The following is a 16,940-nucleotide window of genomic DNA, read 5'->3' on the forward strand; positions in this document are numbered from 1 at the left end:
AGGCAACACAATATCCTATTATGTGTATGCAGCTCCTATGCAGATCGTGTGCTCGTGGTCACAGACTAACAAAAGCCCTGTGTAGGTTGACCCTGCAGTTATACTCCCACCGGTCTGTCCCTTTCAGTGAAGGTTAGCAAGATGTAGGGACAGATGGAAGACCATATGATTAGTGACTCTGTCTACACATGGCTTGTCTAACTGTTACCATGGAGACACATAGGTCCACATATGATGCTGTATACACAGAACAGTTCTGTATCGTCAAGACTACTTGCTAAGTTATTTATTGTTTTACATGGTCTATGTTCACTTGCATGTCATTGAATGTTAGTTAGGTTTAGTCTAAGGATACTTTTACACGGGATGACTATCGTCAGAATAATCACAGGGTGAAGAGCGATAATTCACTAGTCGTTTCATTTTGGCTTACCAAAAAAAAGTCATTGGTTGATGAAAAGTTGTGTGGTGTAAAGTCACAGTCATTCGTATTTGAACCTATTTGCATGGAGATGCCTCTATGAACGATATCTCGGCAAATTGCTAATCAACAATCATCGTTCTTTGTAAACGCAAACAATTGACTGTCATTCATACACTTCAACGACTTTTCTGAATGATAGTTGCTCCATGTAAGGCTTGTTTCGACAACACTACAAATCGCATGTATGTGAAGCCCATGCTTTCTTATGGGTTCCTTCACATTTGCGTTGTTTTGTAGCATGCGACATTGCGAGTCCAAAAACCTCGCCGGTTTCGCGATATGCCCGCGACTTGCGATGTTTTGTAGCCCATGTTTCCCTATGGAGTCCTCCTCTGTTGCATCGCATGAAAATGCGGTTTTCGTGCAGTGTAACTTTGACAGTACTGTCAAAGCCCTAAACTAAGCCCTATGTGCAGAAAGACACATGCATCACCTAAGAAGCGCTGTCAGCTCCACTACGTCTTCTCCCCGGTCCCCGGCGGTTGTCTTCAGGCATGTCCCCTGCCAGGGGATTGGAAATTCTCAGTCTCCAGGAAGCGCTGCCTCTGATTGGCTGAGTACCGTGGCTCTCGATGAACCAATCCCAGCGATTTAATGAGAGAGAGGCTTTCAGTAAATGGCTGTGACTGCTTCATCGAGCGCTGGCTGTGATTGGCTGAGCGTCAGAGCGCTCAGCCAATTAGCGGCAGCGCTTCCTCGAGGCGGGGATTTTCCAAATCCTGGCCTGAAGACCAATGTCGGGAACCAGGGAGAAGATGCAGCAGAGCCGGACAGCACTTCTTAGGTGATGTGGTGTTTGTTTGTTTTTTGGCTTTTTTTCTTTTTCTCTGCAGCTAGGGCTGATTTTTGGGGTAGGGCTTATATTTCAACTCCTATCCTTCATCCCCCTCCAAAAAAAAATCTTTGCACGTTATGAAACAGGCCTAAAGGTACCTTTTTTAAGGTTCCATCAAACCGACCAATGTCTTCTGTGTTTGATACCCTGCTCACCTAAGACATTGTTGATATGATTATCGGGAGGGTCGGGTGATTAGTCTGTTCTAGAACCATTGATATCATATGTGAATCAGAGTGTATTGGATTTGCAATCCACTTCTTGGTGACAGCTGAACTTTTTAAAGCTCTATAAGAAATCTCAGGAGGAGTCCAAGCAGATCATGTACTGAACTAGTCTTATACTACATTTTCTAGATCTATATTCCATAGTCGTATTTTAATACGTTGAGTTACCACCTTTTAGCTAGGAGTCCAAATTCCTGCATTTGCTCTTTATGCCATTTTGAAGCTGAAGAATTAAGATGATGACCTTTGACCTTCGATCAGGTCTTGACAAGTTCCTGCTTTTTGCCCGAAGGACGGACATCCGGAGGGTCAGCTTCGACACCAGTGACTTTTCCGATTTTGTCATCCCATTGTCCAATGTGCGTAGTGCAGTTGCACTGGACTGGGATTCTGCAGATGACTTCATGTACTGGACTGACACCAATGCAGACTCCATCAACCGTGCAAAGTCTGATGGCAGCAGCCAGGAGGTGAGTTGAGAAGCTTGTACTCTATATCATTACATAGCAGCTTGTACCCCGACCTGTTCTCTTGGATTACTATCCAGTCCCATAAGTACAAGATAAAATTAGTTTTGCTGTAACTACATGCTCAAAATCAAGAGGCTGTTTTAAATGCCTTTCTTCCTTCTATATACTGTATACCTGTGTGGTAGGGTAGCTGTAAAAAGCACATATCTTGGGGGATGTGGTAATGGAGGAGTAGTAGTGTGAATCTGAGTTGCAAGACTGATTCGTCTTTAAAATGCGTCTTAATTTGTATTTCTTCCTACCAGATCATCATAGAGACCAGCTTAGAAAGCCCTGCTGGCTTGGCTATAGACTGGGTGACCCAGAAACTATATTGGACAGATGCAGGTAATATGGGCACTAGGACCTGGAATCCTCTGTTGCTTAAGGTTTTTGAGAGTTGTAGCATTCATCCATATAACACTTTCTGGTTTTGTCGATCCTCATCTATTATCCAGAGTGGATTAATGGCTAAAGAGCATCTTACTCTGGATGACCTAACGTGCATGTATTACAGAGAGCTCATTGATTTTAACGAGTGCTGTGTAATACTTCATTTTTCCAGTGGTGGCACTGCAGGAAAATCAAACACTTGCTTCCAGGTTTCCTGAGAGATTACAGCTGATCACTGGGGTCCCAGCTGTGGCACACCCTCTTATAAGCTTATACCTTACCCCCACCACAGTGAGGAGGAGGTTGAATGGAGCAGCAGTAGTCATGCATGCTGCTTCCTTCCTCTTCAATGGGACTGAAGGGGATAGCCGAGCACATGGCTATTTCTGTCAGCCCCATTGAAATTATTGGACCCCTGTTGCTGGGATCGGTAGTAGTCTCGGCACTGAGAAGTCTATTGAGTTAAAACTTTTATCACCTATCCTGTTGATAGTTGATTTCAAGTAAATTGTGAGTCAACCCCTTTAAGTTTCCTTGTTGTGAAAGTCACAGTCAAATGTTAAGTGATGTATACTAGGAAGGAACATTGTTTCTCCTACATTTGTGACATTTTGCATCTCTGCTCTTCTTCAGGAACTGACCGGATAGAAGTTTCTAACACCGATGGCTCACTACGTAGTGTACTTATCTGGGAGAACCTAGACCGACCAAGGGACATTGTGGTGGATCCAATAGGGGGGTGAGAACATTTTTTCTGCAGTTTGTGAACCTTTTATTTCTGAGGGGGGAGAGAGAATCATAAGTCAGGTTGCCCATTTTCTATTCTGAGCAATGCAAAATGTTCACCATAGGTTCATGTACTGGACAGACTGGGGAGCCAATCCTAAGATAGAGCGTGCTGGGATGGACGCTTCCGGGCGTATGGTCATTATCTCCTCCAACCTTACTTGGCCCAACGGACTGGCAATTGATTATGAATCGGAGAGGCTTTACTGGGCTGATGCTGGAATGAAAACCATAGAAACGGCAAAACTTGATGGTGCTGACCGCACGGTGAGTTGCCACGCGAAACTCGTTTCTTGACTGACACCATCCAGGGACTGAAGTAATTATGTCTTGTCTTGTTGTTTGGGGTATCTTAGGTGCTCATTGGTACAGATCTTCCTCACCCTTTTGGTCTGACTCTGTTTGAAGACCGAATTTACTGGACAGACTGGCAGTCTAAGAGCATTGAGAGTGCAGAGCGGAAGACCGGCCTTGACAGGAAAACCGTCAGAGAGAACTTGGAGAATCTTATGGATATTCATGTGTTCCACCGCCAGCGTCCAAAAGGTATAAAACCACCGTTTAATATATTCTTTGACTCAAAATTCAATTTTGCCTACAGTATTGTGTGTTCCCATAATTCCCACTACAAGTATATCTCCCATTTCTATCATACTAGGGCAGTTAGGTGGTTTGCTTGTGATCAGTCTGCTATTGGGTCTCTGTTCTTGGTGTTTTAGCATGCATAAACTGAATTTTGCATGCCCACCTTCTTGTCCTACTGTATATTAAACCGATAAGAACCATCCAACGTAAATATATTGTGGTGGTCGCAGGTGGTAAATGGAACAGGATCGGGGGCTGAACCCACTAAAAAACCCAATCGGTGCTGGCTGTTCCTGACAGCTGACACCTACCTGCAACTCCAGCGATCGGTGCTAGCCTTCAGCACCCAAACACTCCTCCCTGTCCATTACCATCCCACAACACAATTGTGGGTTGCTGATCGGTTCATATAGTAGCCCAGAGCCTAGGAAAGGTTCCATGGGCTACCATGTAATGCAGTCTGTTATAGATTATTAGGTATTATAAAATAAGCTATTGTAAGTTCAAACCCTCTATTGGGACAGAAAAACACATAAGTTAAATAAAATTTATAAAAATATATATATATTTTTAACTTAATAAACCTTTGTTCCCATTCCAAATGTAAAAAAACCCAAAAACTAACAATTGGTATGGCTGAATTCATAATTCAAAACTTTTTTTTTTTGCAACCTATCTCCTAAAAAAAAAACAATTGAATAAAAAGTGATAGTTGAATGTACCCAAACTGATACCAATAAAAACAAGTCGCCCTGAAAAAAGCCAAGCCCTCACACAGCTACATAGACAGAAAAATAAAGTTATGGGTCTCAAAATATAGCGAAACAAGCCATTTTCTCTTTAAAAGGTTCTTTTATTTTTAAGTTATAATATATTAAAAATTGTAATAAATATGGTATTGCCATGTTTCTACTGACCCACAGAATAAAGCTAACGTCTGTATTGCTGCACCATGAACACTGTAAAAACCCCCCAAAAAACGCTTTTTTTTTTTTTTTTTTTTTTTATTTCATCCTACATTAAAAATTGAAGGGTTTTTAATACACTATATGGTACATTAAATAAAACTACTAAGTTACAACACACTGCAAACAAGTCCTCATACAGCCGTATCGATGGAAAAATAAAAGCTACATTTTTTTTCTCCATAACAGGTAAAACAGTGGATTGTTCAAGTTTTCTGCATTCTTGTGTAGGTTTCATTGGCTTCTCATTAAATTGGCCCAAGTGTATGAGATGGGAAAATTAGATTGAGACCACCTCTAGTGACAGGGGACTCTTTGTGCCGTCATGCAGAACATAATGTGGGAAACACATTGCATCTTTTTTTCCCCGCAGTTCACTCGGCATGCTCCATTAACAACGGAGGCTGCAGCCATATCTGTCTTCTGTCGCCACACCCAAAAGGCCACAGCTGTGCCTGCCCCACTGGGGTAAACCTACAAGCAGATGGCAGAACTTGTTCTTCAGGTAACATATCTTTTTATTATTTCTCTGTTAATTTGCTCTATAGGATGTTATGTCTTCAACTCTCGCTCTTGCATGTTTTCAGGCATGGACCGTTTCCTTATTTTTGCCAGGAGGACTGATATCCGCTCCGTTTCTCTGGATATCCCGTATTTTGCTGATGTCGTGCTTCCCATCAATGTAACCATGAAGAACACAATTGCTGTTGGAGTGGATCCTGTTGATGGTGAGTTGTTCCCATAGTTTTACCAAAGATGGAGCATGGGAATTGGAGACAGAAGATAGTTGAGAACAGGTGATCCATAGTATATTCATGATCCTTCCTCCTTACAGGGTTGGTGTACTGGGCGGACAGCACACTTCGCAAAATTAGCAGAGGAGCTCTTGATGGATCTAATCACCAAGATATTATAACCACAGGTAATGAATCCCCAAATAACAACTGTTACTACAAGTACATCTAAGTAACCTTTAACGGCTATGGAAATCTTTGCATGAAAAATCAATGCACACATATCTTACTAACTCCCTGCAGAAAATAATGATGATCCTAATCATTATCGGGTTTTTTTTTACATAACATTTTCTTTCTCATGCATTTAGAAATCCTCATACTTTATTTGCAGGCTAGTACACTCAGGTTTCTATCTGACTGTGTTCCCAGCACTGATCAGTTGGTCTCTCTCATGAGTGTGCACAAACTCGGCACCCCCTCCCCTCTTTTCAGAAGCTGTGCAGCATAACCACACCCTCTTAATACTACACAGCTATCTTTCATCCTTTCTGAATAGCGGCTGCCTCCTGTTCCCCCTTACTGCTAGTAAGAGCAGAAATGTCAGTGAATTAAAGCCCTTTGTGATGGGTTATTTCTCTGTCCTGATTTCTTCCATTATCCCCTGACACTGTCATACAGTCCTCTAATAGGTCAGTAGAAAGGCAGTGAATGCACATTCACAACAGTGGAGCACGTTAAGGGAGGAGCTCAAACAATCCATCGGTGCACTCTGACTTAGATATATATTTATTATGTGTGTGTGTATATATTAAAATTTTTAATAAACAATTACAAAAACTCTTAATTTCCAAAAACACATTGATTTAAAACAAGTGTTAAGGCGTACATAGCCTTTAATATACTATATTGAGTTAGTCACTCTCTGCTCTGTCTTAGGCCTGGTGACTACAGACGGTCTGGCAGTAGATGCTATAGGTCGCAAAATATACTGGACCGACACTGGGACCAATCGAATCGAAGTAGGAAATTTGGACGGTTCCATGAGGAAAGTGCTTGTTTGGCAAAATCTAGGAAGCCCTCGAGCAATTGCCTTGTATCACGAGATGGGGTAAGGGAAGGAAAATAAAATTTGTCATTTTTGAACTCTCTGATGGGTAAACATCTCTTGTGACTGGGGAATGGTACCATGTAAGTTCTGTATTTTTTTTCTGTTCCTGTCAGATACATGTACTGGTCAGACTGGGGAGAGATCGCCAAACTGGAAAGAGCAGGAATGGATGGTTCAGACCGTAAGGTCTTGATCAGTATGAATTTGGGTTGGCCCAATGGACTTGCAGTGGACAAAGCTGGTTCTCAACTTCTATGGGCTGATGCACATACTGAGGTATGTTTAGAGTTGGTGTCAGGTGGCTGTTAAGTAAAAGCACCATATTTAGGTTGTGCAATTTTTTTATTTTTTTTGGAGGTGAAAATGCAGCCGCTTCAAAATGTGAACATACCGCTGATTCAGGAATAGTTGCTGTATTCCACCATTTTTTTTTTATATATTTGATGTCTACTTTTGATTTTTCTTTTTATTTATGAAATATTATATTGGTGTCTTTTTTTATATTATTCCCCTTAAATGTCTTTCCTTTTTCTATTCAGAGAATAGAGGCTGCTGATCTGATGGGAAGAAACCGACGGATCTTGGTATCTCCAGTCCAGCATCCTTATGGCTTAACTCTCCTTGGGGCACATATATATTGGACAGACTGGCAGATGCGCAAAATCCAAAGGGCGGATAAAGACACGGGAGCAAATGTTATTGTGGTCAGAGACAATCTGCCTGGGCTGATGGACATTCAAGCAGTAGACCGGACTCATGCTTTGGGTCAGTTCAATGATCACTTTTGAGGTCTTCTTTCTAGTCTTTATTAATGGGTTATAGTATATTAATTTCATTCCTTTTCTGTTAAATTTTTTTTTTCTCCTCCCTCCCCCCCCATTTTAGACTACAACAAGTGTGGGAATAAGAATGGCGGATGCTCCCACCTCTGCCTGCCAAATCCTGTGGGCTATTCCTGTGCCTGCCCCACCGGCATTCTGCTGAAGCACGATGGTAGAACATGTGACCCGTCTCCTGATACCTACTTGCTCTTCTCCAGCCGGGATTCCATTCGTCGGATCTCTCTGGACACCGATGACCACACTGATGTCTATGTTCCCATTAAGGAACTAAACAATGTCATCTCTCTGGATTTCGACAGTGTAGAAGGGAAAATCTACTACACAGATGTTTTCCTGGATGTGATCAGGTGATGAGCAAAGGGGCTCTTTTGGAAGTTCTCCTCCTCCCAAAATTTCAAGCATGCATTCTTCTAATTGTCCAGTCTCTTCATCTGCATCTTCAAAGCCTTTTCTTTACATATTGCACTGAGATTCTAAAGGGTTACTTCTCTTGCAGTCAGGCTGTAGTAATGGTCCTATATGTTTGGGTTCATTACTTGGGTTGTCTCACAAGAACCCCTTCCTATATGGCCGATTTATGAATTATGGACTTCATAGAGGGGTTCTCAGATCAGGACGTCCTCTATGAGCCAGAAGTGAGAGCCTTCTATGTAAGAACAGCAGGTTATACTACATTTTCACAAATTTATGGCTAGGCACCGCTTTCCCTGGCAATAACAGCAGTGAGAGAAAACAGACTTGCAGCGATCAGCTTATTCCTGGGCTGGCTTCCTTACAATAAGGGAGGTGTCTTTATGAGATGCCCCTTATAAGAACCTCAGAAGGCTCTTTAGTTTGTGCTAATTTCTTTAAAGCAGAATTTTGCATCCACTATTCACAATCCGTACTGGAAAGACACATGTTAATCTCTAGGTCTGTTATAAAATGCTATGAATTGACACTCCTTGGCTCAAAAATAATTAACCAAGGAGGAGTTGTTGGAATGGAATAAAACCTTTTTATATGTGTGACTGTAGTGAAAACTGTACAATTTAAAGGGGACTCTAGTTCCCGGTTGGGCCACTACTAGCCTGGGTACATGATGAGATCTGCTCAGGCATGGAAGCATACAGGCTCCATCGCATATCTGGCCACAGATGTTGCAGTTGGGCCTCTAGATCAGTGGTCCCCAACCTTTTTGGCACCAGGGACCGGCTTCAGGTAAGACCATTTTTACAAGGCCCGGCAGGGTGGGGCGGGACATGGGCGGGGCTTTGGTTATATGGGGTGGGGCTATGAAGGGGGTTGGCGTTTAGTGCATATTTATTTATGACATTTAGAATGTCCTGGCAGTACACACATAGGGCAGTATAATATATCCCCCCCACGCCTGGCAGCACACACATAGGGCAGTATGTAATCTATCTCCCAAACCCCCGACCCCCCCCCCCCACCCCACAGCACACACATAGGGCAGCATATACTTTACTTCCCCCCCCCCCCCCCCCCCCTTGAAAACTGACCTAGGTCCTAAGAGGTGTACAGGCGCGGCGGCTGCTTCTTGCACAGAGGCGGCTCTTCCTCCTACTCGCGGGACGTTCTGTTGTTTGGGGCTGCAGTCCTCAGCGCTTCAAGAAGGCGTCTTGTGATTGGTTGCGGCGCGCTGCTTCCACACCAGCAAGGACCATTGTATTTCCACCGCACTTCAGTAGCGGAGAGAGATTCCAGCAACCTCATTGGTTGTTGGGTACACACACCCCAGTTTGAGGTGTGGGGGGTGTGTACCCAACAACCAATGAGGTTGCTGGAATCGCTTACCGCTACTGAAGTGCAGCTGAAATACAATATATGCGGCCCCTTCAGCAGCGCTCTGCGCTCACACTAACCTGCTATGTGTGGAAGCGGCCCCTTCAGCAGCACTCTGCACTCACACTATGGCAGGTTAGTGTGAGAGCGCAGAGCGCTGCTGAAGGGGCCGCAGGATTGTTCCTTTTAGAACAAAATTTCCCGGCGGTGCCGCGGACCGGCAGTAAACACCTAACGGCCCGGCCCCGGTCCGCGGACCGGTGGTTGGGGACCCCTGCTCTAGATCCTGCATACTTGTAAGCTAAGAATATCACTGAGCTGTTAGTTTCCCTTGAACCACTAGTAGGGGTGACCCGCTGTCGTATCCAATGGCTCCCTAAATCCCCACACCAGCAGTTGGGAAAGGGTGTTGCTCCACAACAAAAGCAGGATTGAGGTGCTCACCATGAAGCCTCCATACTCTAACATGACAGTTATCAGCTCCCAAAAAGAACTTGGAATTAGTACCTGAAATCTGGAAAGATGTGGTTCGGTTCCAGTCCAGGTTTTTGGTTCATGACACCACGCAAAATGAAGGTGTCGGGATGTTAATGGGAAGGCGCACCATGGGTGCTGTGATACCAAATGTCCTTCTGCTAAACACCTGGAAATGATCTAGGCAGAGATGGGGGATCTGTAATGAAGGTGCTTGTTGGTGGATCAAACCATCCTCTCTACTGGTGGTCTGTCTGGGACATCCGGAGCCTGTTCACCATGTGTGGGTGCCCCCATGTAACCACTGCTCTCAATACCTGCTAACAGCTAAATAACCACCCTGCTTCTCTCATTCCAATGATGCGCCTCCTCTCAAAGTCTGTAACTGGGCATGATGTCTTTGAGTGGATCGTAGAGGCATCTAGTGGTCAACGATCTCTCCACAAAGGGGTCCACTACACAAAAGTAGCCTTTTTATAGGGAAGCACTTTTATGGACTCTGGTGGCAAGACCCAGTGTCTAATTAACCATAATTGTGATCATTTACAGATCTGCCTGATACATAACTGCATGTCGAGTTTGGCAGAAATCCGACATTCCTAACTGGGTGTGTTGTTTTTTTTTGTCTGAGTGTATAAATACATACTGATTGCGGTATACTGATTATATATGTATAGATGGGTACTGGATGTGAGGTTTTAGGTTGAAGCTACATAAAACCATGTGCAAATCTTGGTTGCAACTTCTGTTGTTCCCTATTGGGAGAAAATGTGTACAGAACCTTGAGACTTGTCCGATTGTATCGTTGGAATTTTTGCCATTGTCTTAAGGATACTTAATTTTTTTTTTTCCCTCATTAGAAGAGTGGATCTTGATGGAATTGCTATTGAAACAATCATTGGTGAGGGGCTGAAGACCACAGATGGTTTGGCTGTGGATTGGGTAGCAAGAAATCTATATTGGACAGACACTGGCGCAAACACTATTGAGGTATCGCGGCTGGATGGGAGATACCGGAAGGTTCTGATCAACAACAGCCTGGATGAGCCTCGAGCTATTGCTGTGTTTCCAAGAAAAGGGTATGAAAGTCGTGACTTGATGAAGTTTCTGGCTTCATTTTCTAGCTGATGATTCCTTTTAGAACATTGTTTAACTGGAAAATTTCCCTTTTTCTGATTGCAGTTATCTCTTCTGGACTGATTGGGGTCATGTTGCCAAAATTGAGAGGTCTCATTTGGATGGCTCCGACCGCAAGGTCATTATTAATACAGATCTTGGATGGCCCAATGGACTTACTTTGGACTATGACGCCCGTAGGTCAGTAATCGTGTATCATAGTTTTATATAAGGGCTTCTCATTATACATGTGTGTATATTTGACATCTCTGTATTTTGTATATCCATTATTTCCAGAATTTATTGGGTGGATGCTCACTTGGATCGCATAGAGCATGCAGATCTGAATGGCAAGTCTCGCCAAGTGCTTATTAGCCAAGTGCCTCACCCATTCGCACTCACTCAGGTAAACATTCTAGGTGGTCTGTGCCAAAAGTCATGGGATAGCAGTATGTAAAATGGTTATAAAGTGGCAATATCTCAGGTGATGGCTTTGGAATGTCCACACCTGTATAAGTTGTGAGGCGTTCTCTTGTGAGTGAGGCAGCGTGGTCATGGCAAAGTGATGTGCATTATCAGAGTTCGACTAAGGCAGGATAGTGGGTGCCAGAGGGATGGGACATTACATTTCTGAAGTTGTGCAGGCATTTATCATTCCTTGATCCACACGTGTACTAGGAGTAATTTCTTTAAAGGAATTACCACCCGCAGTGGACAGTGCAATGGCCATCCACTGGTGTATAATGACCGCAACAGTAGCATTTGGCTAGCCTTTTTCATTCGAACGGACAAGGGACTCCACCAGAAATTACATCCACGTTCAATGCAGGAGGCCCCAACTGCATATCCCACAGGTCAGTGCTGCGTTCTGTTGCTTCCATCGGATATGGGAGCAAAAAACCTAGCAGAGTGTCTGTTACCACCACAACACCGAATACAGCGCCTCAACTGGGCTTGTGAGGTTGCTAACTGAACCCTAGAGAACTGGGAACACGTGGCATGCTGTGATGTGATAAGTCATGGTGCCAATTGTTTCAGGCTGATGGTGGGGTTCATGTGTGGTATAGACCCCAGTTGTTAATGAGACCCTGTGCAGGCTGGTGGTTTCATATTGGTGTGGGGTGTGGACACTGGTCCACTTAAACATATCATCGGTTGATGCTTGGTGACCATGTGCTGCCCTTTATGGACGTCATGTACCCCAACAATGAAGGGATATTCCAGCTGGATAATGCACTGTACCATTAGGCTCAAGTTGTCCACAATTGGTTCGAGGAGCATCCTAGAGAGCTCCTACGTATTATGTGGTCTGTACGATTTCCCGACAGGAGCCCAATCAAGCATTTATGGGATGTGGTGGAGGGGCCCATTGGCACCAGTGATCCTTCACTTACAAATACCACAGAGCTGTGGGTGGCTTTCCAGATGACATGACTCAACATTGCTTCCAGATGTTTTCTGTCACTTTTGGAATTAATGCAGCATGGAGTTGCTGTTCTTCAACGGGCTAGAGCAGATCCTAGAGTAGAGATTAGATTTGCTCATCTATTTCGTTCCTCACGATACTCCTATTAAGTCCGGCACGGTTTCTTTGAAAGACCCTGCTCAGTCCCAGCAGCCTTGTATGCACAGAGAAAAAGAAGAATCCACGGGGATAACGCTGGTGTTGCAGTAAAAAAAATCCAATGTCTTTATTTCAATGTGCCATACAAACGAACAGAAGTGTACACCTTTTATTTGTTTGTATGGCACATTGAAATAAAGGCATTGGATCTTGTAGAGCAGATCCTACATATTAGTTTCTGTCCCATGACTTTTGGCATGCTAATGTATAGTGTAAGGGGGTAGTAAAATATGAAGCGTACATTATGAATTAGTGCGGGAATGCTGTTATTATCCATACACTTTAATTTTTTTAATGATTTTTAACAAACAGGCGAGCCACTGGATCTATTGGACCGATTGGCAAACAAAGTCCATTCAGAGGGTGGATAAATACTCTGGGAGGAGTCCAGAAACCATTTTGGGTAACATGGAAGGACTGATGGATATTATAATAGTATCCCCCTCGAGACAAACCGGTATGAGAGAGCTCAATTCATGTTCTGCTTTCTGTATTGCAATCAATCATAAACTAAGCTCTTGCCTTTCTCCACCATGCAGGTAGCAATCCGTGCGGCGTTGTTAATGGTGGTTGCTCCCACCTTTGCTTTGCTCGAAGTTCTGACTTTGTGTGTGCTTGTCCAGATGATTTGGTGAATGAAGTCTGCTCAACCAGTGAGTATCCAGCTTCATGCTGTAGCATCGCGAAGCTCATTTGTTTTAAGAGGGTATTTGTAAAATCTGCCCAGTTGCCAACAATTAGGCTGCAATGTTCCAAAGTCTACATTGCAAAATTTAGGTTTCCATATCTCTTGAGTAATGTTGCAATGGGGATTAAAAACAGCACTCCATAGTGCAGAGGGGTTTCTAATGAATGATAACATAGGAGACAGAAGATGAATCGTGGTACTGAAGCCAGTTGTGCTACAGCGTTTCCCCAAAAATGAGACTTACCTTAAAATAAGCCCTACCCTAATTCTCGGGAGGGAGGCTTGAAATAGAAGCCCAACCATGAAAATAAACCCTAGCTACACTACATAAAGAAAAAAAAAAATAAAACTTGCCTAGCAGGCGCCGTCCGGGTTCCTCCCACCGGTCCCCACAGTTCCGTCAGGCGACTTTGCAGTTCTCAGTGCGGACAAAAAATAGCTTTCTGAGAACGAGCTCAGCCAATCGCTACGGCACTCCATGAACCAATCACAGCCATTGCATTGAATGGCTCCGATTTGGTTCTCGAGTGCCGTGGCTTAGCTAATCACTGCAGCACTTGATGAGCAAATCCGAGCAATCGCTTGCTGGAGGCAGGGTTCACAAACCCCCGTTACCAGCAAGTGATCTTCTGTCGGCGAAAACTGCATGAAAGCCTGCCGGAACTGTGGAGACCGGCGGGAGGGACTCGGATGATGCCTGCTATAGGCAAGTATGATAAGACATCCCCGAAAATAAGACCCTGTGCCACTTTTGGGGCAAAAATTGAATATAAGACGGTCTTATTTTGGGGGAAACATGGGATCAGCACAACATGGTGAAGACCCTGTAAAGGTTGCAGCCTCTCTGGGATGTCTTGGTGATGGTTACCTTCTGTAGCTGCTTAAGTAGATCAGATGAGGGGATGGTGGTGCTGCTAATATGGAGGGTATGTTAACGGGGCATGACGTAGGTTGAGATTTTAACAAGGTCTCCAATACTTTTCCATTAGGAGGCATGAAATGGACCTCAGTTACTTTTGTTGTTTGCTGTTAAGTGTCCTCCTGACTCCACGTTTTGGTGTCAAAGATTTTATTGCTAATTTTTTTTTTGTTTGTTTCTTTTCAGTTCCTGGATTTTTACCAGCACCTCCTCATCCAACAAACAATAGTGAAAAGATCTCTGGCCCATCCAGTCCTAATACCCAGGGGGAGCGAGCAGACAGTACACCAGGGGTGACCGCGGGAAGGTAGGGGTATTGTCTAATTTCAGGTTATTTAACCAATTCTCTTCGACAGTCAACAGCTGTGAACAATGTTTGCACCACTCATGGCTGTTAACTCTTTAAATGCTGCTGTCAGTTTAGACAGCAGCATCTAAATGCCCCACTCAGCACTCAGGGGTCCTGAATGGTCCACCGTGATGAAATCTCATGGTAATATCTGGTTGTCAAGGGCTGCAGGGCTGCCATCAATTAATGCCCATCAAGACTTGCCTGTCAGAACACAGTATAGTCAGTCCAAATACAGTGTAATGCAATACTATGATCGTAAGTTTATGCCCCCTGTGGGGAATAAAGAAAAATGTAACAATATATATTAAATAAATTTTATATATATATATATATATATATATATATATATATATATATATATATATATATATATATATATATATATATATATTATATAATCAATGCGTCCGCAAAAATCTGCATGCTGCACACCATCAGATAAAAATATACGCAATGCCACTTTTGAGGTCACCTGATGTCCAAGAAAAGAGTGAACAGAAAACAACTATCAAAAAGTTGTACGTGTCCCAAAATGGTAGTTAAAAACTACAGCCCACCCTGCAAAAATGAGCCCACAACCAGTTATGGGGCCAAAAGATGGTGACCGAAAGCAGAAAGGTAATTTTATGTGTTAAGTCAAACCAAATAAAAAAAAAAAAAAAAAATATATATATATACATACATTTTGGTATTGCTGTGATTGTACTGACCCAGAAAATAAAAATTACGTCATTTTTACAGTACCATAAATGTCGTAAAAGCAAATCTCCCCCCCCCCCCCCCCCCCCCTCCTCGCTCCCGTAAAAAAAAAGTTGCAGTTGCATTTTTTTCCCCCATTTTTATACACGTAATAATTTTAAAAGTTTTAAATGGCATCGTCCACTAAAAACGAGCTCTCCTGTAGCGGTGTCTTGGGTGGAAAGAAACGAATAATTGAAAATTGGGAGAAAAACCTGAAAATGAGAAAGGAATAAGGGCTGCAGCGGGAAGGAGTAAACAGGAGGCACTGGTTTGTAGATCTGCCCCAGTCCTTATTTCTCACTACTGTATTTCAGTTGCTCGGACGCAGAGGCATCCAGAGGATTGTGTACCCACAATGGAGCGATCCCAGCCAGTGCAGGTACGGGCAGCACCTGTTATAGCAATCTACGCCTCTATCTTTATGACTGCACATATAAAATGGGCCATTTATTATATATTTTTCACTGTGTTCAGGGGACAAGCTGCGTGTTCCTCACATCATCGCTGGATCGCTGTCTCTCTTGTGCCTTCTGCTTTTGATTTGTGCTCTGCTGATATACAGGTAAGTACATAGGCTTCAATGGGTAATAATTAAAGGGAAGATGCAAGCATCACGAATAAAGGTCCACAATAATGGGACCTCTATTTGAGTACTCTGCAGTCCATTACATGGAGCCTGTCGCACCCCCACAGTACTAAGTTATGATGCTGTTAGGGCACGTGACAGGTTGCTGGGTGATGTATGTTTTATACTCGCCAGCTCCCGCGATCTGACTCTTTTCAGAGTCCGCTGCACGCGTCTTCCTATACAAGTCTATGATAGAAGAGCGCAACAGGACTCTGAAAAGAGTCAGACTTCCCAGCGCTGTATGATCTATGGAGGGCAACCGCGCTGGATTGCGAGAGCTGAGAAGTATAAAAACACTGCCTGGCTCCCTGTCACGTCCGTTAACCATAACTTAGTTCATAGTGCTATAGGGGCAGGAGAGTTGTCAGGATATAGCCAAGAGGGTCACATGTTCAATGCTTTAAAGGGGTTTTACGGTTACCAAACAACATTCCGCCTATACCACCAACTGTGCTAAAATAGCAAAATCTGTTGTACTTGCCCGTCCTGTGCCATGGGAATCTAGCGCTGTAGGCCTACCTACTTTCCTGTGTTTGTTGTTGAAGAGGATGTCGTGACCATTCCAGCCAATCAGAGGCTAGAGCATCCCAGTTCTGAACTCCTGGCGGCGTTGTGCCCAGGGTGTGCGCACTGATATCAGGAGATTGGGCGGTAACGCTGCAATGGTCACGTGGTATCCAGTGACTACATCTTCAACCACAAACACCAGGGCTACAGTGCTGGATCACTTCAGTAGAGGATGGCTAACTTACAGCTGATTTTGTTTTAGCTCAGTTGGCAGTATAGAGAAAATATCTGGTAACCGGACAACCCCTTTAATTAAAATAAGAGAACCAAGGGGGGGGGGGGGGGGCTTTGCAGAAAACGGGTGGGTAGTCTAATGTGAAACATTTTGGAATGGACTCTAAAGATAGCCACAGTAATTTGGTGAATGAGTCCCCTGGACTTACCTTTTGTTGTCATAGATCCATATGGATACAGACTGTAAGTTGGGCAGAGGGTGTGGAAGAAGGGACGGGTGAAGAGAGCTTCCATCTAAAAAAAATGGGCCCAGTGCTAGTTATGCATTATCCATTAATTAGCCTGTGTGGGGAGGGGGGAGGAGTAGAAGTTATTTTGATCGTTGAAAGAGTTCATTATGG

The 16,940-nt window shown here is 43.7% G+C and overlaps 1 protein-coding gene across 2 annotated transcripts in view; it reads left to right on the forward strand.

The window, feature by feature from the left end:
- LRP4 (LDL receptor related protein 4) overlaps positions 1–16,940 on the forward strand; it is a 103,807-nt gene that overhangs the window by 81,817 nt on the left and 5,050 nt on the right. For both annotated transcript variants that reach the window (XM_066583375.1, XM_066583374.1), the window contains exons 17-36: positions 1,808–2,016; positions 2,322–2,403; positions 3,082–3,187; positions 3,300–3,501; positions 3,591–3,780; positions 5,158–5,289; positions 5,372–5,512; positions 5,620–5,706; positions 6,458–6,629; positions 6,743–6,905; positions 7,169–7,394; positions 7,515–7,818; positions 10,591–10,809; positions 10,913–11,047; positions 11,144–11,252; positions 12,783–12,927; positions 13,010–13,123; positions 14,264–14,384; positions 15,485–15,549; positions 15,645–15,732. In XM_066583375.1, the coding sequence (XP_066439472.1) occupies positions 1,808–2,016; positions 2,322–2,403; positions 3,082–3,187; positions 3,300–3,501; positions 3,591–3,780; positions 5,158–5,289; positions 5,372–5,512; positions 5,620–5,706; positions 6,458–6,629; positions 6,743–6,905; positions 7,169–7,394; positions 7,515–7,818; positions 10,591–10,809; positions 10,913–11,047; positions 11,144–11,252; positions 12,783–12,927; positions 13,010–13,123; positions 14,264–14,384; positions 15,485–15,549; positions 15,645–15,732 (3,010 nt within the window). The remainder of the gene's footprint in view (positions 1–1,807; positions 2,017–2,321; positions 2,404–3,081; positions 3,188–3,299; positions 3,502–3,590; positions 3,781–5,157; positions 5,290–5,371; positions 5,513–5,619; positions 5,707–6,457; positions 6,630–6,742; positions 6,906–7,168; positions 7,395–7,514; positions 7,819–10,590; positions 10,810–10,912; positions 11,048–11,143; positions 11,253–12,782; positions 12,928–13,009; positions 13,124–14,263; positions 14,385–15,484; positions 15,550–15,644; positions 15,733–16,940) is intronic.

This window comes from Eleutherodactylus coqui, chromosome 11, assembly GCF_035609145.1.
Source record: "Eleutherodactylus coqui strain aEleCoq1 chromosome 11, aEleCoq1.hap1, whole genome shotgun sequence".
Lineage (NCBI taxonomy): Eukaryota > Metazoa > Chordata > Amphibia > Anura > Eleutherodactylidae > Eleutherodactylus > Eleutherodactylus coqui.